Source organism: Eurytemora carolleeae, unplaced genomic scaffold, assembly GCF_000591075.1.
Source record: "Eurytemora carolleeae unplaced genomic scaffold, Eaff_2.0 scaffold648, whole genome shotgun sequence".
NCBI classification, from domain to species: Eukaryota; Metazoa; Arthropoda; class Copepoda; order Calanoida; family Temoridae; genus Eurytemora; species Eurytemora carolleeae.
The window spans coordinates 16,375-37,190 of NW_019396806.1; the positions used below are offsets into that span (position 1 = coordinate 16,375).

The window sequence follows — 20,816 nt, forward strand, 5'->3', positions numbered from 1 at the left end:
TCCTCCATGTTCCTCTCGTAAGGCTCAGTTAATGATATATATACCAGCTGAACTTTTAGTGAAATGAACCTTTGAACCTTTGAACCTAAAATCTTAAACCTTACAGTCTCACATTATTTATTCTGACGAAGAATTATGTTAGGATTAAACTGAACCTCTTTGCTACTCAATAGCCTTGCATCTACCACACATTTTGGAGCACCTGTGTTCTGGTTGATGTGCTAGACGGATCTCACCTAGAACCTGTTGAGCTCTTCCTGGATCATATTCTCCATAACAACCTTCTACCTCGCCCACTGGTGCAGCCATCTGTTATTAAAAAGGTGAATAACATGATGATAACTTGAGTTATATGATAAACTTGCCCTAATATTAACCTTATTTAGTTCAAGTTTGTGTGGTCAATGAACTCCTTTAAGACCTCCACCTAGCAGCTGACCTTGTATTGAACCTTATTCATTATCTGTAATGAAATGAAATGAAAGATAGATCGTGGAAGACCCCCAACGTGGGATCCCCAGACCGACTCCGAGAAGGGGACTCAGTCAGGTGCTGAATCCCCGACCGATTCAATCTGGCACCCTAATCTCATTCCCCCTACTCCAAGGAAATTTAATTAAGGCAGGTACAAACCAGACGCTGTCTAGCCATACATCCTGATGGCGAAAGTGTATACTCCATAGACCATAACCTCTACTGGACAGACTGATCTTAGGCTCAACCTGCCGATCATTGATACATACTAATTTGATTTATATGTGTCCATGTGATCCATGTGAACAAGCTGTTACTTATGTAAAGGATTTAAAGAAGCGCTAAAAGAGCCGATATTCAAATTTACCTTTTTAGTCTTGTCCTGGATTCTCATGCCTGACTGCAGAGCAAGTGATCCTCCCTCAAGATAAACTCGCAAAGCATTGAGATCTATCCTACGACTACAACTCCCTGGCCAGTTCAACTTTGTAAGCGTAGTTTTATTTTATCCTTTATGAACATAAATCATGGAAACGGCAAATGGCTTATTTTGTACAAATACTTTTATTATTGAAACATTTCTTATACAAAGATGTTATGCTAGTGGGAACTTATCATATTGTTTTCCTTTCAGTTCACGTCTATAGCTGTATGAATACACCTATCCTGAAAAACATGCTTGAAAAGACTGTTTATGCATTAAAGCTCTTGTAAGCCCCTGACAGGAACGGAATTATAAGCTTTTTCTATCTGAAAATGGATTGCCCCCCCCCCCTTTGGAGAAGATTTGTAAAAAACGATATACGATTTTTGGAACCCCCAGTATATAATTAGGGTTAGGTTATGTTTAAACACTTTCTAGGCCGAGCGCGGTATATTCCTCGAGAATGATTTTTGGACCCCCCCCCCCCCTCCCGGGTTCTTCTTGTAATAAAATAATTAAGAAATACAAATAAAAATTTTAGTCGGTCAAAAACATCATAATTTCATAAATAACATAAATATGAAACTTTAAAACAATCAAATAAACAGATCAAATCATATACCAACGGACTTAACCGCCAAATTGTCAAAAATGACTAACGTCGATTCTTTCTTAAACGTAATTCTTTTTTAAAAAAATCAACAAATCTAAAAAAGGTTTTGAATATTCACTCTAGGTTTAGATGAACAGCTTCTCTGTGACAAGAGTGACATGAATGCTAATATTTGAATAACTAAGCTTTCGCTATAACTCTGTTACGATTGAAAACAGAGAGTATACTCAGTATATTAAACTGCGTAGAACAAAAACCGGTTTTATATTTTCTACCTTAAATACAAAATAGAAATATTAAAAACTTTAACAAAATTTTAATAATTATAATAAAAGAATCTTTAATTTTAATATAACAGATTTTTTATATCAAAACATTAAAAACTCATTTTAAATCGAGGTTCCTGACAAAGGCGTAATTTTTGCTGAATTTGCGTAGAACCTTTGAAATGGACTGGCTTATAAAAGTTTTCCGTGCCTTGCCCATATTTTTCCCCATTGAAATTAGTCGACGTCGTTGATATTAGAGATAACAGAACAAGAGTGGCGAAAATTTGTTTTCTAATCAATATAATCCAAGTTTTTATTTTATTTTGTGTCTTCAATGTTTTGGTTTGTTTAAATATTAAAAATACTACGAGGCATGCCTTGCATCTCTTTACTTATATGTAAAGTAAACCTTGTGACCACTTAATATATAAAAACGTTAAAGATGAAAATAAGTCGTTATTTGTTTTTTATTGTTAGTTTCAACTGATCTTTTTGATTTTACCGTCCCGTATAGGGAGGATAAACAAATAGATTAGTTTTATAGGGTTGCACATGCGCAGTAGAATTGTTAAAAAAATTGATTTTACGTTCTGATTTGTGAAGGCTGGGCTAATCAGCTGTTCCAATATATACCAATATAAATTTATTTTGCATATTAAATTATTTAAAAACATCATTTATTTACGTGATTCTAAATAAATTTAAAAAAAAGTTGTTTAGTTAAGTTTTAATGATTTTGTAAATTGCTACATAAACATGAAAAGGAAAGACTAAGTAGTGGAATCAGTATTTCATTTTCAGATATTATCCACGAAATGCCAGATTTAGACGCCGAGGCCGGTGAAGGAGAGACGGCGGCCGGTGGCCGACGAAACCGATCAAACGGCCGCGGAAATGATCTTTCTCGACTTTCACAATCCGGAGACAGTCTTTATTTACTTCTTGACATTCCAAAAACTTCAACAGAACAGGTTTGAGCGTCATTTTTAAAGATTCTTTTAATTTTTGAGATATTGTTAAATTAAGCATAACCTTATATCTCCTAATGAGGGGACCAGGCCATGACGCAATCATGATAGATCAATTCAAAGGCCTAGGAGAAGGAGGGAAACGAATGTTTTTAGAAACACAAAGCATACAGAACAGCAATAGAACCAATCATACTATATGGCATAGAAGTTTTATATGAAAACTTCTCCTGCAACCTATCAAAAAAACTCACAGCACTTGAAATCACAGCAATGAAAACAGCTTATCGACTACCCAGACAAACATCACTCATAGACTGTCCTTAATATCCAAAGAAGAAGGCATTATAGGCAGAAATGAAAAAAGAGGAAATAACTTTGTAAAAAAAAAAAAAAAAATTAAATTCTCATCAGATATGGAGAAACCCTAAAATACTCGCAAGGAAGAAGAATCAGAGTAAAAAATAAACATACAGATAGATAGTAAAGCCAAAAAAAAACACCTGGAAAAGTAAACTCCACATACACCAACCACACATTTTCTTCTCGGACATATAAACACAAAACGAACAGGAAACAGAGGAATATGAAGAAATACCAACACTACAGAGGAGCATCTCCTTCAAAGAAGGACACAAAGGAAAATCTCCAGCAAGATTCCCAGAACAGAAGATAAGAGTGGTCAGATTCAAATGCAAGCCTGAATACTCTAGAAGAGAGTAACATGTATATCTAAAGTGCCTGCCTAATGGCACATAGAAATAAACTATTATCAATCAATCAATCAATGAGGGGAAACCCAATTGTGCTGTGTGAAAGAAAAGCATTGGAAATCTCATCTTTTTGTTTCTAATCATAAAATGTAGCGAAGGTTTTTGTAAATTATAACAAAACTAGTTTTCAAATTATGAATTGAACAGTTTTAGAGAATAGATATGTATCAGTTGAAACATTTGAGATTTAGATTTTTTTATTTAAAGGTTGAACTAAGGCTACGTTTATTCCATACTGTATTTCGTTTATTAAAAATGGTTAATTTAAACATAATCTTAATTTTTTAGAAAAATCCTCTCACCTTCTTTTCAATCCGGGACCGATTTTAATGAATTTGATCTAGATTGATGAAGTCGATTTAAAGCATTTATCATCTATAGGACATGGAAAAATTCTTAAAAGCCGATTCAAAACACATGGTTGAACCGTCTCCAGACCTGGCTCAAATTCATTAAATCCCGTTTCTGATTTTGATATGTGAATCTTTGTTTAGGAAATAAAGAAAAAGTATCGAAGATTAGCGTTGAAATACCACCCGGACAAAAACCCAGACAATGCAGAAGCGGAGGAGATGTTTAAAAAAATAAATCAGGCGGGACATTCCTTGTCAAGTCATTTCTTATTAAGTCATTTCTTGTCAAGTCATTACTTCCCAAGTCATTACTTCCCAAGTCATTTATTGTCAAGTCATTTATTGTCAAGTCATTTCTTGTCAAGTCATTCATTCAGAAGTCAATTATTGTCAATTCATTTATTTTCAAGTCATTTATTGTCAAGTCATTTATCCAAAGGCTAAAATTCTTCTATTGATTAAATCTATTTGATTGTGTTGAGGGGTGGCGTAATTTTTTAAAAGTGTACATTAACATCTTTGTTTTAATGTGACCCCTACATATTTCTGTTGAGTCGACAATGAATGATTACCTCAGGCTCACGCTGTTCTAATGGATGAGAAGAAGAGAAATATTTATGATAAATATGGTTCATTTGGTCTGTATATTGCTGACCAGGTTGGGGAGGATAATATTGGAATTATCAGCAGTTTAATGGTCTTCAACTCAATCTGGTTCAAGGTGAGCAATGAGCATATATTTTGAAAAAAAAAAACATTTTTTTCTCGTAAATCATAATAAGTAATTTATGAAAGGTCTCCCAATAACTTTTGTAAATCTTAAAAATAAACAAGTTTATTTTGATGTAGTTTTTTCAGAAAATAAAATTTGAGATTGAGTAAACAATGTCATCACATGAATTTTCGCAATTCTTAGTTTTCTTTTTAGCTAACAATTTTTCAAGGTTCCCCATTATATTTTTACATTTTTTACACTAAACTGTTCTATCAGTTAAAAGTTATGTTTTTCGATTAACTGAAAAAAATATATATTTTAATCTATATATAAATAAATATAGATAAACATGTTCACAATTTAAATAGAAGATGGGCGCGAAGCGCCCTAAAAGCCTCGTAACTTATAAATATATATAAAGTGAGACCCATAAAACTATGGAATATGAATACGACTTATTAAGGGAAATGGGTATGAATAAATTGCACAAATCTTGTATTTCATATTCATCTATATATACATTTGGCTTGTCTGTTTGTCTGTTTGTTTGTATCCAATAAACGTCAAAACGGCTGAACCGATCGGGCCCAAATTTTTGTGGGACCTAACGTGACCCCAGGGAAGGTTTGTGAATAATCAAAATTTTAAAAAGTTGTGTTTAAAAGTTTTTTATTTTTGAAAAATTTTGAAAATGCGCAAAAAAATATTATGAAATCCGCAAACTTTTTTGTTTTTTGTTTTATACTGTACAAAGAGAAGATGTTCAGAGATAAAGCCACAATTAAAAGTTGTAATAGAAGATGGGCGTGAAGCGCCCTAAAAGCCTAATTATTAATATTTTTCAACCAGGTCCTACTTTAACTTTTTGTGTACTTTGTGTGTTTCAAATCAGGGGTTTACTGTTTATTTTCTTGAAAAATAATTTTTCTTTCTCCCTCTCCCCTTTTGAAAATCAAGTTTTTTTAAGAATGTTATAAATGTTAGCGTGGATTTTTTTAAGGGTTTATTCGCTAAATTTGGGGAAAATAAATGATTTTTAAGGGAAAATCAAAGAAAATTTGGTTAAATTGTATAAAAAAAAATGAAAAAATTGAAGTTAGACATCAAATATCTAAATTTTCGTTTTTTCCTCAAATCATCAAAAGTAATTTCTGAACAATATACACATTACACACACCCCTATTTAAGTTGCACGTAGAAATGTATCTACAAAACTTTGCTTGTTTGTATCCAAAAAAAGTCAAAACGGCTTAACAGATAGGGCCCAAATTTGTTGTGGGGCTTCACGTGACCCCAGGGAAGGTTTATGGATAACGAATTTTCAAAAATTTGCCTCTGACAAAACTCGATTTGTGAAAATCTTGAAAATCCACGAAATATTTTTTAACCCTTTTTAATCTGACTTTACTGGCTGCCTGGGGGGGGGCGGTCAAATTTTCTAATTTTTTTTATATATTTGTGTATTCTAGTTGTTTTGTGGGTTCTGTTGTTTGGTAACAGGCTGCTATTGCTGTTGTTGCTTCCTCTGTTGTTGCAACTGCTGCTGTGGAAAATGCAAACCTGAGGAACACATCATTAGACCAAATCTCGATTTTCAATTAAAACCTTATTTTATGCATAAATTCGAACTTTGATCTTCATTTATTAATTTGATCCTCTTGATTTATTAGACGAAATATTTCATCTTGATTTTCATTACGAAATTCCTATCAGTAATCTTCTTGCTTCATTAATCTTCATTAACCCATAAACTTGATAATTAAATCCAATTCTATCTTAAATTCTGGTTTTCAAGATTTCATAATCCAACTTATACACTGAAATGGCGTACCAATCTTGATTTCAACAATCTTTTATAATTCGCTTTTACCCGTTTTCAATTATATATCTATATTCACGTTGTAAAGATAAACAAAGTTAAATCTGGACATCTGGATATTTCTTGCCAAGAATTTTCAACATGTGTCTCAAAATCGTTATTTATGAATTAAAACAAGTTTTAACCGGATCATTTGAGTTCTACAAGTTCACTTTTTTTATAAATACAAAAATTAATTCAAATATTAAAATTAGATTTTGTTTATTAAGTTTAACATTGCTGAAGACTTTTGTGTAATGAACCCCCCCCCCGCACTTTTTATGCATTGAGTATTGTGTGTCGAGTAGATGGATGAAGAGGATCTACCAGATGTAGCAGATCTAGGAGAAGAGGTAAACTATTGAACAAGTTAAAAATGTTCAAGTAGCGAGTAAAATCCGCAAAAATAAGAAACAATATGGCCAACTTCTGAGGCTAATAGCTGAAAGCATAAATATTGACATAATTTTACGTGAACATGTGCCATCAGTGATCTACAATATCATCCTATTGACTTGAATCTGTTACGGGTTACTGTTTTTATCTGGATTTTTAACAATAAATTGCTATTTAGAAATTAATGCGGAAATTTTATTTTACAATGTGAAATGAATTTTATTTTTTTAAGTCGCTTGTATTTCCAGGATGTAGTAGTAAGTCAACCTACAGCTACTGACCAGGCTCCGGAGTCTGGTGGAGATGAGAAGGTTGGAGCATTAGCAGCTGGAGGGTCTGGAGAGAGGAGTCCGTTAAAAGAATCTACTCCCCCACCGTCCTATTCGACGCTGGTCATGGAGGATGAAAAATGATTATGTTCGAAATCGAATATTTCTGAAAATCGAGAACACGGTTCACAGTGATTAGAAGTGATTTTCAGGGGCCTTTTTATATAACAATGAAACCAAACAGGAACCATGGACATTGGCGAAATTTAAGACTACGGTACACGCACAAGAGTACATTATGTATTATCTTACGAACAATTCAACAATAAACAAATTTTACTGTTTTACAATATACTTAAGGCAAATATTAACTGAAATATAACGGTATCGTTTACAGGTTTTTGCGGTTTTTCGCTTTGCTCCCAAATGTGATTTTGGCTTGATTATACCCACCTTCTTTAATTGATTTAGTCGGCATTGAACCTCTTATCAGGTGGATAAAAATACAGGGGTATATATTTTCTGGACTGCCACTCCTTTGAAGCATTGATCAGAAAATTTTGAATATTAAACTGTTAGAAATTCCAACTTTTACAAAATACACATCATACCCTAATTTTAAAGCTTATGTTTGCGATTTCGCAAGCATTTGCTTGCGTGTATTTTGTATTTTGAAGTAAGTCAACATGTCCTTTAACAAATCTATTTTATTTTAGAAAAATATATACTTCTGTACTTCTGTAAAATATGGCTCAGTAAAAAAGTGAATCGATATGATTAATTAATTCGTCAATTGTGAGAACAGTGTTTTCCAATTTCTTCTTGTAATCAATTTTTTTTAAATGTTCACATTCAAAAGATTATTGACGAGTAAAACCTCGGCAAAGTATTTGATTAAATAAACCGTTTATAAAGACACATTTCATAAAACACATTTCATAAAACACAGTTTTAAATCATATATAATTTCAGATTCTTGGTATTACAAGGAAGAAATAGGTATTTTTATTTTTTTTTTTGAGGGGCCAGAGGGCTTTATGTCTTGTTTTAGCATACCTACTTGATAGAACTTTAAAATGAACCAGAGTAGGTTATTGATAAATGTTTTGATTGGACCGAAGGGGACGCGTAATTTCAAGTTACGCTCCATGCAAAGATGTCGTCAATGCCCGATTCCCAACGATCCCATAAAAGATTAGCAGATCAAGTATAAATTATATATAATGTTAACAATCTTGAAATCTTATTTTTTCAACTGTGATGTGGGCACTTGGTTCTCTACAAAAGTGACACTAACTTATGCATTTCTGGTTTCTATAGCAGGAAAACAATCAAAATATATTCATTATAAGAATTGTGAGAAATTAACATTTTTAAACATTGAGAAAAGGATAATATCTTCCACATTACTGATCAGAGGAAGGTTTCAAGGGTACCGTTGTGAATTGGACATTTCTATCTTTGCATGGTGGGTAACTTGAAATTAGGCTTACAATCCCTTTTATTAATAGATGGATTAATTGACCCATAGTGATTTATTACTTGCCACTTGATTGATTGGTGGATTGTCTAGTTTATTATTTGATTGATTAATTGATTTTTAAATGTGCAGGACTAAGATGCCTTCTCAAAACACAATGCTGCTGGCCGACCCACAGGTAGAAAGCTTAGAAATTTAGGGGTTTTTATTTTACGAGAATAAAAAAGTCTGAAAGGGGATGGTGGAGATGGCACATTTGATGTAGGGGGGGGGGGGGCCTGCCTTCATTTTTGGTTCAAATCTTCCAATTTTTTGGCTGCACGCCTAATTAGTGTTCGAAATTCCTAAAAAAAAATCAAATTGAATTTTAATGACCTCTAACTGGGAAACAGTATAAAATGAAGGAACACATGGAGCAATCCCCTATACCCTTCTTTCTTCAGACCTCCTTTTCTTTCTCCTACCTGCTCCACAACTCAATGTCAAAGAACTATTTAAAAAGGCCTTAAAGTGTAAAACAAGAAACAAGAAGGGAGAAGAAAAAAAAATTGAACAGAAAAAATAGGATGGGAAATCTGTGGACAGTAGAGATGGGGGCTTCAAACAAGATGATCAAGAAAGAAGAAGAAAACTTTGAACAGGAAAATTAGATGGGGATTTGAGCTTTACACTTTCTAATTTTTTTTCACCGATAGCGAATAAAGACAAATACACAGGTCGGCAGACATCCCATCGTTCCCTTTATGTCCTACTCGGAAAAAAAATGGAAAATGTGTAGAACGCCCATCCCTGCCACCGAGAAAATTTCATTGAAAGTGCGTAGGAAAGCAGCAGCTGACGCCAGTAACATAACTCAAGCAAAATTTATAAACAAAACAAGGGGAGAGGGTAGCTGGCTTACTGCAGAAACATCCAAAAAATTCATTTACTTTTATTTTCAAAATCAGCCGAAGTATTATTGAATTATGGATGAGGAATGGACGATCAAGAAGAAAGAATGAAAAACAAGAAATATAGAAGTCTCTAAATGTTTCCATCTGATATATTGAAATTTAAAAATATTGTAAAATTTGATTAAAACAAATTATTAAAGTTAAAAAATATTAAGAATTATAAGAATATTTTTAAATGTATTGAACCACAGGGCGCGCGAGAAATGTATGTTTATGATTTATAAGGAGTAAGGACAACACTCTAAACACAACTATAACTAAAAGTTTATAAGTATGCGACCACCAAAATCATATGTACTATAAAGTTATTTATCTAACTACATTTTACTACATCAACAAAAGTTTATTAATTTTACCTTAAAATCCTCATTTAACTATACATAAGCTAAAAATCAGCTTAAAAAACGTCCCATAGAACCCAAAACCAGTGGTTAGGATCTGAATCTGATCAGATATGCGGATCCATCTGGATCATAGGTGTATAATATCTACCAAAACCTGTTAAAAATAAACATTTTGCTCTCCAACCACATATCTTAATTGTAGACTTAGGAGAAATTATCAAAAACTTCCTAATTTCGGAATCGTTTTAGCTTAAAAATAAGAAGTCAGATATTTGAAAATTTTTTATTTGTTAATAATCTGTAAATTGTGATGCCCTAGATCCGGATTAATTTTTTTCAGACTGAATCCAGAATCCGAATTTGCATTAAAATTAAATCCAAAGCACTCAAAACAATCGTTTCCTCTGCTATGGTCTTTTTATGCGCATTTTTTGTTCAGTTGTTCCTTCCTCATCAAATCTACATCTTTGCCCTGTAAGCTAAATACATAATTAATTACTGTGGTATTACAGGATGACGTTGAGTTGAGGAATCTGGCTGTTGTTGATCCTTTAGGAACATTTTCATTTAATTTTTATCTTGAAATAGTGATTCATGGATGTTTAATAGAAATTTTCTTGAATATTAAAGCCTTAAAGGAGATGCAGTAAAATTTATATAATCAAAGGTACTGTAAAATTAGTTTAAAGATTCCGTATTTATTACTTTAGTGAGCTATAAGCTATTCATCAAAGCATTCTTTAAATCTAATTTTAATTATTGACGTGGAAATCTTTGTTAATGTTAATTGTTGATCGTACTAATACATTACCAGGCGCAGTTTTTTAATGGGTCATTTAGAAAATCGTTCACACTCTGAGATTATGATTTTTTCTGGACTAATGAAAATATTGATGTGTAAACAGATCGGACCTTGAGCAAGGACACCATCTATACTGAGGAGACTGTGGAGACCAGTACTGGACCTGTTCTTGTCGCCTTCGCTGGGGACAGGTCAGTCGCCATTTTGTTTTTTAATATGGCTTCTTGCGGATATTTCCATATGGCGTTTTGCGGGGTTTTTATATTACGGTTTTGTTTTATTTTATAATCTTTTTTTGTCCAGAATATTGGAGAACATTGTAAATCAACCCCTTTTTTTGGTAAACTTGACTGGGGAAATCCTTTGAACCCTAATTGCGTTTATTGCTTACCAATTTTGGAAACAATATCAGTTGAAAACTCTGGAGAGAAAATTTTCAATATATTTGGAATCAATTTAAATTTATTTTCATCATTATATTTTTTTCATTAAAGATCTTATAGAAGATTTAGTTTTATGAACATACCTTATGTTGAATTTAGAACTAAACCTGCTCTGCTGACTTATCATGATCTTGGTCTTAACTACGTCTCAAACTTCCAGGTAAAGAATCTTCACCATCAGAAATGCTTCAGATCCGGATTTTCAAAAATATTTGAATCCACAAACCGGATCCAAGGAACAACATATCAGCAATTTCTTTTAAATAAACCAGAAGAATTATGTGAAGAAACTTTTTTCTCAAAGTTTATGCCAGTTAGCGATTAAATGAATTCAAAGCACTTTGTCGGCAACGGGCAGTTAGCTATTACGTTATTTATATTTAGCAAAGGCGACTTTTATTATAATGATTAAGTCACCTTGACCGAACTAAAATAAGAAACTCCAGTTTTAAAAACATAAACGTTCATTTTAGCATTCAAAAACTTAATGTACTAAAATAAGAAACTACAGCTTTCAAACGTAAAGGTTCATTTTCACATTCAAAAACTTAATACTAGCTAAACTAGCTAAAGGGCCCGGCATTGCTCCTGGAAAAAAAGAGAAAAAATTTGAGAAAAACATGTTAAACAACAACAAGAAAAAGCTGTTACAAGAATTATTAAAAATTTCTCTTTCACAAATCCAGTTCCTCTTAGAAAAAGGGAGTTTTTTAATGGCTAAAAAAGATCATTTTAAATTTTGATATTTTTAGGCATTTTTCAACTATCCTGAGATGAAAGAAATCTGTCAGTCATTCTGCGTTTTCCACGTCAATGCACCAGGTAAATGAATAGACAGGACAGAGCAATTTGAAAGTTTCCGCGACCTCGCAGCGGGGGGAGTTCTCTAACATTCTTAAATCTCACAAAATACTAAAAACTCTTAATCTTCGTCTTTTCATTTCATAAAAGGTCTTTACTGTTGAAAATTCATATCATATTAGATTTATTAGGTCTAAAGTAGAGCATATTTAATGTCAAGTAAGTGGTCGGTAGGCTTTGGTTGACAAAAAGAATTCGAGATTTGCTACAATATATCACTGAAGAGTATCGAACGATGCATTAAATATTCCTTATATTTAGGACAGGAAGAAGGAGCTCTCCTGTTCCCAGAGGAGTGTGAGTTCCCCACCATGGAACAGTTAGGAGAACAGGTATCTTTAACCCCACCCCCTTCCCTCTTGTTCCCAGAGGAGTATGAGTTCCTCACCATGGAACAGTTAGGAGAACAGGTATCTTTACCCCCTGTTCCCTGAGGGGTGAGAATGCCCCCTCCATGGAAAGGGTAAGAACTCCCCATTCCATATTTTGTTAGTCCAGTCCACCGCATCAATTTATCTATCTTCCTCGACTCTGACCTAATTTGACTTAATTTGACTTAATTTGACTTAATTTTTTAAGGTCTCCCGAACTGGGGCGGCTTTTAGATCACAAACCGTAGATTAGTTGATTTATTGAGTGGTTGATTGATTCATGTCAACTCTTCTTATTTTAGATCCAGGAAGTGTTGAATCATTTTAGCCTGGTTCGGTATATTGGTATTGGAGTTGGGTTGGGAGCTAACGTTCTGGTCAGGCATGCTCTTGGTTAGTATACAATTTTTTTGTTATGGAATTCTTATTTTTTATTCAATAATTAATCAACTTCTTCGTTTTCCTTCAGTTTTTTATCATTCCCTGGCTGATAAGATTTTTTATGTCAACATTAATTATGTTACAATTATAAAATAAACATAGTTCATTTTATGGGGGGGGGGGATAGGGTATTAAATCTGTTCCTTTTAAAGTATTTTCACATTAAATAAAAAAAAAACGAAAAAGGCCGTATGAAATATTCATTAACTGGATCTACATCAGAATGTGCATGATAGTGAAATGGATCTTTAAGACTTATGGAGACCAATTCTTTGAAATTTACAACCAGTTTTCTCGAAACCTATCGTGGATGTTTTATATAGACAAGTTAGAAAATTACCCAAGATTTGTCCCATTTCAAATAAAAAAGGTGTTCCACATCTTGATACATCACTAATTTATGAGCGTTATATATTGTGAGTTAGCCTGGATGGAGCCAGGATGTATCCATGTTGATGCGCTGCATCCTGAAGGGTTCCATGTCGGGTTCCCTTTTAGATCCTCATTACTTCTTTTTTCTGTTTATTACATTAATGTTCACCCTAAATACCGTAAACAATCCTTTAACCTTGTGTATTGTAGCCTACCCGGAGCGTGTTGACTGCCTCATGTTAATCAACACCCAGACCACTAAGGCTGGTTGGATGGAGTGGGGATATCAGAAAAGAAATGTCTCACATCTCAGGTATTGGGTCGAACTGGACCATTTGTTGGTTCCGAGGTTGGATCTTCAGTGTTGTGAATCTTGGGATCAAGCATTGATCTCTATCTTATACAGACTAACGGATTATTTAATTTCTCTTCGATATCCCATGATGGTCATACCCTTTAATTGAAAGATCAATCATTTATCCTCAAATTTAAATTGCCCACACTACATATCGAAATCAAACGTTTTAGATTAAGGATACAAAAGTTTCAATTTTCGGTCAATTAAAATCTAAGTTTTGTTTTTGTTTATGATTACTTCTCAAAAATCTGAAGTTTCACATTTCTGAAAACTGTATTCCTTTAAAGTTTGTTGTTATTTTATAAGTTTTATTTTTTATTTTGTCTCAGTTTTGATCAAGGATAAGAATCAAACTAAGAAAAAGTAAAATGAATGGACCAGGGTCCTCTCTTCAATTCTTAAATGATTATCTATATATCTAGAACTACTGGAGTTACCCAACCTGTTCTTGATTATCTACTCTGGCATCATCTTGGACAGGTACCAAACTACCTAATAGTACACAGTACACCACCATACTCTCATTTAGATGAACTTTACTTTCCCACTTGGGCCTTCTATAAGCCGGGTATTTTTTTCAAAGATAAACTTAAGATTTTTTTATCAAAAAGTCATTTTATTTTTTTCCAATAATTAAACGTACAATCAGATTTCTTCTTTAAATCGTATGTCGACATAATTGGAAAACTTGGGTAGGAACTGAGTCTGATTATGGTTGCCAGGGGTTAAGAAAAATTGTTGATGGGTAACTGGGTGTTATTATCATTATTATTATTACTATTACTAATGATATTATTATTATGATTATGATTACGATTACCATTACCATTATGATCATTATTATGATTGTGTTTGTGATGGTGATTGCGATTGCCATTGTGATTGTGATTGTGATTATTATGGTTATTATTATTATTTAGGATTATACTGAGAGATCACATGACCTAGTTAATGTTTACAAACATTACTTCGAAAAGGATGTTCAGGTATTTAAAGTGAATGTTCAGATTTTGATATTTGTTATTATTGTTTTTAATGGTACCCTTTGCTACAAGGCGACTACATAAATAAAGGATAGTCAAGGATTAAAGGGACTGTAAGCGTAATTTCAAGTGACCTTCTATGGCTATGTTCGATTTACAACTGTACCCTTAAAAGCTTTGTCAGATCAAGTACAAGCCAAGGGAAAACTGACAGAAACAAAAACTGAAAATCGACGGTATCTTCCACATCTTTTAATAGATAAAGGTTTTAATGATACCGTTGTAAATTGGGCATTGCTATCTTTGCACTTTAAATTGCGCTTACTGTCTCTTTAAGACTGTCAAATTACAAAACTACATATGGTCAATTAGAAACACTATTTTTTGTAATTGACGTATGGTATATTGTTCTGATTTTCGAATAGATCAAATTTAAGACGACATTTTAGGTCATTACGGAAAAATATGTGTGTTAGGACAGGGTGGTTTAGGATTAACTAATCCATTGTTTAAGGAATCAACCTTGCTAAACTAGTAAGTAAGGATTAACTAATCAATTGTTCAAGGATTAAATCTTGCTAGACTAGTAAGTAAGGATTAACTAATCAATTGTTCAGGGATTAAATATTGCTAAACTAGTAAGTAAGGATTAACTAATCAATTGTTCAGGGATTAAATATTGCTAGACTAGTAAGTAAGGATTAACTAATCAATTGTTCAGGGATTAAATATTGCTAAACTAGTAAGTAAGGCTTAACTAATCAATTGTTCAGGGATTAAATATTGCTAGGCTAGTAAGTAAGGATTAACTAATCAATTGTTCAGGGATTAAATATTGCTAGACTAGTAAGTAAGGATTAACTAATCAATTGTTCAGGGACTAAATATCGCTAAACTAGTAAGTATGGATTAACTAATCCATAATTAGGGAATCAATCTAGCTAAACTAGTAAGTAAGGATTAACTAATCAATTATTCAGGGATTAAATCTAGCTAAACTAGTAAGTAAGGATTATCTAATCCATTATTTAGATAATTTATCTTGCAAAACTAGTTAGTAGTGTTAAGATTGGGTCAGGGGCGTATTCAGCGCCCCCCCCCCCCTTGGGTCTGTGAAATCTATGGTTTTCATAGGGTTTTTGAGCCCCACCTTAAAGAAAAAAGTTACGGCGGAGATATCCTATTTGAAGGGGGCAGGAGGGGTCCCTGCCTTCATTGTTAGCTTTAATATTCCAATTTTTGGCTGCAGGCCTTATTTGAGTTCAAATTTTCTAACAAAAAACAAAATTGGACACTATTGACCACTGATGACCTCGACAAATAGAAATTATTTCAACTATGGCTTTATGCATATGATTAGAAAGCAAGGAACACAGGTAATACAGTAGAAGAAACGAACCTAGCGTCTGACTTTCTAATGACCTCTAACGAACTTTAATGACCTTCAAAATGAAAATTTTTTATTGGCTTTATGCATATTAAAGAGAAAGTGATTGACCTTCTAACCACCTCTAACGACATATAATGACCTCCAAAATAAGAAGTTTTTGATCATGGCTTTATGCATATCTGGCTAAAATAGTAAGTAAGGATTAATAAATCCATTGTTTAGGGAATTAATCTAGTCAAAATAGTAGGTAATGATTTACTAATCTCTTGTTTAGAGAATTAATCTAGTTAAAATAGTAGGTAATGATTTACTAATCTCTTGTTTAGAGAATTAATCTAGTTAAAATAGTAAGTAATGATTTACTAATCTCTTGTTTAGAGAATTAATCTAGTTAAAANCGTTGTTTACACAATTTTTGACACTACAATATCTCATTGTTGAAAAATATTAAAATTAACTGTCCACACAATACCGTACAAATAGATGTACTTAGGATTAAACCCACTGTACTCTATGATACCAACTCAGTCATAAGGAAACATTTTTCGACAAAATTCACTGTACAGTATAAACCTAGCCAGGCAAAATTAGGAGAGTTATGCCCGCCCCCTGGTAATGATTTACTAATCTCTTGTTCTGGCTAATGTAGTAACAAAGGATTAACTAATCCGTTGTTTAGGGAATTAATCTGGCTAAACTAGTTGAGCAGTTTATCTGGAGAACAGATATTCCCCTGGATAGACTAGGAGCTACACTAGAGGTCACACTCTTACAATCAATAATAATGCTATTTAAAAATGAAATATTATGAATCTTTTAAAAGTCTTTATCTTCAGACTACGCCTTTAAAAGGACTGTCGTTGTAATTTCAAGTGACTCTTTTTTTTAAAAAAAAGTGGGGCATGTCCGATTTACAACGACGCCATATAATTCTTTATCTGATCTAATGTGGAAGATATCGTCATTTCTTGTTTAATTATCACAATTTACTTCTTACTGCTTCTGAAGCAGAAATACGCACGTCATTTTGTGGAAAGCCAAAATTGAAAATAATTAACTTTCTGAAAGAAGATGGATATATTTAATGAATTCTTTATAAAAAAACCTGTAAAAGGCACAGGTGTGAATCGGACATGTCACTTTATAATCGAATCATATCACTTAAAATTACGTCTTCAGTCCCTTTGAATAATATTTAATTATTGATTTTTCTGAAGATGTTTTGAAACCACAGATATTTTAATTTTATTTTGATGCATTTTTATTTTAGGTTCCAGTTTTGAACCTTGTTGGAATATATTCTCCTTTTATTGACGATACTGTTACATTTAACGGTAGACTGGCACCAAGCAAGGTAATTATGTACACTGTACACTGTACAGTGTACAGTCGTACACTGTACAGTGTACAGTCAACACTCAAGAGGTCAAAAAGTACATATTATTTTGTTTTTATTTGTGTACAAGTTTACGAATGAAACCGAATTTAAATTTATCACTATTTAAACATAATTTTTTATAATAACTGAGAACGTGGTAAATTGATGATTATCTTTATGTTCCCATCGATTAATTTAAACTCCCCCCCCATGTTTTATTTTTGTTGTTTTACAACAATAATCATTTTTGTTTTTGTTATTGGTATTATCAATGCACTTCATTATTTGTTATTGTTATTGATATTTTGTTATTGTTTGTTTTTATCATGGTTATTTATTTTTATTTTTTATCTGTTATTGTTTAGACGAACTGGATTAAGATTCAGGAAGCAGCAATGGTACTAGAAGAGCAGCCAGGAAAGGTGAAAACTTTAGACTAATTAAAAAAATTGTCCATCCCGGATTTTTAGCAAACTATGTAAGCTTAGTCTTCAATCATTCAATGACGGAAAAGGTTTAAAAAATTGCAAACGGCGCCATTTTTCACTCAAAATGTTTTTTTTTTAATCCAAATCTTGCTTACACACTTTTAACCTTCTACCTTCATGGTTTTATCATAAAATTGACCAAATTCCCTTTAATAGTTTAAAGAAATGAGACACAGAAATTGTGCAGGATAAATTGACCAAATTCCCTTTAATAGTTTAAAGAAATGAGACACAGGATGTGCAGGATAAATTGACCCATTTCACTTAGTAAGCGATTTAATAAGTTACTAGTAAAACTATGTTCTTTCTAGCAACATCAAATACACTTAAGAATTTCTAAAATACCGTCTTCATATTTCACAATTTTCTGATACTCACTGTTTACTACTTTTTCATCAATAATAGTTTAAATTCTTAATTTTTCAGGTATCTGAAGCTTTCCGGCTGTTTCTACAGGGACAGGGCTATTGTCTCAAGATCAGGAAAATTGCAGTTCAGTGAGACGGAAAATATTTTCGGCATTCTCTTAACTCCGGGGAGAATTACTTGAACTTGTAGTTTTATCAATCCCCTCTGTAGTAGCATCAAGGGGGTAGTACACTGTACAGTGTTAATGTACTGTTTTGATAATTGTACTCTTCGTACTGTACGTATTTGTGAAACACTTAACACTTCTCTCAAAATATGTACACTGCACACTCTACAATTATGAGCGTACAAACATACAGTCCCCCTCGTTGCTATCGTAGTAACCCAATTTTAGTACTCACTACTCAGCCCTGATCTCACAATTTTTATCAATTTTATCGAATTTAAGCGCAACAAACTTGATGAATTAATGTATTTTATGCTTACTTGGCGTAGAATAGTATAAGCAAGAATTGTATTTTGTGCTCCTAATTTCTACTCTGTACTCTGTATTCGAACCTGTACTCTGTACTTTGTACTTGGTATTTGTGAAAATTATGTATCGGAATTCACGAAACCCCCTTTTTTTAATGGAAAATTTTATTACAAACATAACTATTCTTTTCGAATCTTGTTCGTTTTTTATATTTGTGAATTTACACAAATAATGATGACTCGCGAAGCCGTAATTTATTTGAATCTCGGGAAATCTGCAATCTGAAATAATCTTTTTATGACAAAGTAAATATTTTCTCCTCCCCCCGCCCCCCTTATTTAATAATAATGAATTATTGTTAAACTGACTACTTAGTTCTTATTTTAATTATTATCTTCTGGTTTTTTTGTCCTTTTATAAAACATTGTATTGAGAATATTTGGTTGTATTTGTACATGTGTAAAGTTTCAATTTATAAACGGTACATAACTCATTTTCAGTACAACTACATCAGTACAATTGTAAAAATAAAGTTTATCTAGCTCATTTAAGAATATTTGATGTACTTAAATTTCATAAATGCAAATATAAAATATTGAGAATTCTAAAAATAATTTTTAAACATTGCATTAATGACTTTTAAGTTCACCATAAAGAATTCTATAACCTAGATTTTAAACACTATTGGATGATCTTTAGTTGGATTATTTTACTCTGTTCAGAAAATGCGCGGAGAGTTGGTTCAACTTTTTTTCATCGAAAAAGGGTTTTAAAGGGTCTTTCTATTTTGAAACTAATATGTGGAAGTATACGATTTTAATAAAAAACAAACATTTTAAACTTTTTACTAAAAATAATACGCTTCAATCAACCATGAAGGAACTTCTTTAACACCTAAAATTTTTGACAATTTCTTATTTTCTGCCATTTGTCTAATCTCGAGTAAATATTTTTAACCTAGAAAGGTCAGCCAATAGCGTATAGGTAGGGATTGGCAAGTTTTTTATAAATCGTTTTGAAGTTTTCATTAGCTAGGACTAAACAAATTCTATTGGAGAAATCTTATTCGAAAATATGTTCGTATTTTAAAAGATTAAAGAATCAAAGCAATCTTCAAAACGAATTTAAAAAAAACTAAAACAATGCCCATCTCTACTCGTAGATTTGTAATAGTTTCCGTTTTGTCAGAGTACACTTAGAGCTTGCAGGATGCAATAGGATTAAGATATAATATGTAAACACCTATTTAATAACATTTAACTAGTTGCATGTAATTACTACGACAAATAAAATATTGGAATATTAATATTTTTATCCAACATCTGTACGGTTAGATTCAATAATGGCAAATATTTTAATACAAGACGCGACTTGGCGCCCAACTTCCTTCTCAGGTCTGATAGTTTATCTTAAAATTTCTTCTATTCCTCGGAGTTTAGTCTTTATATTTGTAAATCCCGTAACTGATGAAAATTTAAGGGATAAGTGAGTCCATTCTTCTCCCTGAAATTAATTATCCTAAAAGGTTTTATGAATAGTTCTAAACTTATTATTACGTATTATCGGGTAAAATACTTAAAAGCAATTTTCAATTTATCAAATAATTATCCTCAAATTTGATAGTGCTAATATTGGATATAGAGATCAAGCGTTGAAGACTAAAGATACTCCACACAAGAGTCCAACTTATGAAAATATTCATTGCTTTTTGAAAACTGAAAAATAATTAGTTTTACATTGCTTTTTATAATATAACATCATTGTGTTGATATGACCAGGCCATGGAACAACTAGTTGAACCAACCATGTCCCAGGGGGTGTGCAATGATGAATTTGCGCCCCCTCCCCCTTTTATTTAGATATTTTGTTTGGTATAATCTTATATTGAAAAATTGAGGTGTTAGTATCCAAAGTTTTCTTTTGTTATTATTCCTGTATACTGTATAGTGAGAGAGCCACAAATTACATCACAACTCGCCAGTATTTCTTCCGACCACACCTTTTTTTATTCGGCATTGTTTACAATCTTTTTTAAGTACTTTAAATTATTATATTGTAATTTTGAGTCACGTCATGTTTTTATCCTTTTTTTTTGGTTAAAAGAATAACATCTTTTAAAGGTAACAGTAGGCATAAAACAATTCATGCAAATCTTTGTTTCACAAACCCTCAAGAAAATTAAAACCAATTGTTATG

General features: G+C 32.4%; 2 protein-coding genes across 2 annotated transcripts; both read left to right on the forward strand.

Annotated features, from left to right (window-relative positions):
- Positions 1-2,554: 2,554 nt before the first annotated feature.
- Positions 2,555-7,472, forward strand: LOC111708873 (dnaJ homolog subfamily C member 5). The gene is made up of 6 exons (XM_023482375.1): positions 2,555-2,751; positions 4,016-4,114; positions 4,452-4,595; positions 6,059-6,154; positions 6,756-6,800; positions 7,092-7,472. Exons 1-6 carry the CDS (start codon positions 2,596-2,598, stop codon positions 7,254-7,256), a joined length of 705 nt encoding a protein of 234 aa, XP_023338143.1. The 5' UTR covers positions 2,555-2,595; the 3' UTR covers positions 7,257-7,472.
- A 90-nt stretch (positions 7,473-7,562) lies between these two features.
- On the forward strand, positions 7,563-19,926 carry LOC111708874 (protein NDRG3). Its single transcript, XM_023482376.1, has 16 exons — positions 7,563-7,605; positions 8,085-8,111; positions 8,725-8,770; positions 10,402-10,444; positions 10,795-10,882; positions 11,234-11,294; positions 11,887-11,956; positions 12,257-12,327; positions 12,669-12,759; positions 13,390-13,492; positions 13,960-14,017; positions 14,458-14,523; positions 16,590-16,670; positions 17,181-17,264; positions 17,654-17,710; positions 18,203-19,926. Exons 3-16 carry the CDS (start codon positions 8,732-8,734, stop codon positions 18,275-18,277), a joined length of 987 nt encoding a protein of 328 aa, XP_023338144.1. The 5' UTR covers positions 7,563-7,605; positions 8,085-8,111; positions 8,725-8,731; the 3' UTR covers positions 18,278-19,926.
- Positions 19,927-20,816: the final 890 nt, after the last annotated feature.

Excerpts from the sequence above, each read along its gene's own strand:
- LOC111708873 (XM_023482375.1), top strand. The coding sequence starts at position 2,596 with ATGCCAGATTTAGACGCCGAGGCCGGTGAAGGAGAGACGGCGGCCGGT. Across the intron at positions 4,115-4,451 it reads TGTTTAAAAAAATAAATCAG|GCTCACGCTGTTCTAATGGA; the intron begins GCGGGACATTCC and ends TGATTACCTCAG. Across the intron at positions 6,801-7,091 it reads TAGCAGATCTAGGAGAAGAG|GATGTAGTAGTAAGTCAACC; the intron begins GTAAACTATTGA and ends TTGTATTTCCAG.
- LOC111708874 (XM_023482376.1), top strand. The coding sequence starts at position 8,732 with ATGCCTTCTCAAAACACAATGCTGCTGGCCGACCCACAG. Across the intron at positions 10,445-10,794 it reads GGCTGTTGTTGATCCTTTAG|ATCGGACCTTGAGCAAGGAC; the intron begins GAACATTTTCAT and ends ATGTGTAAACAG. Across the intron at positions 17,265-17,653 it reads GTAGACTGGCACCAAGCAAG|ACGAACTGGATTAAGATTCA; the intron begins GTAATTATGTAC and ends GTTATTGTTTAG.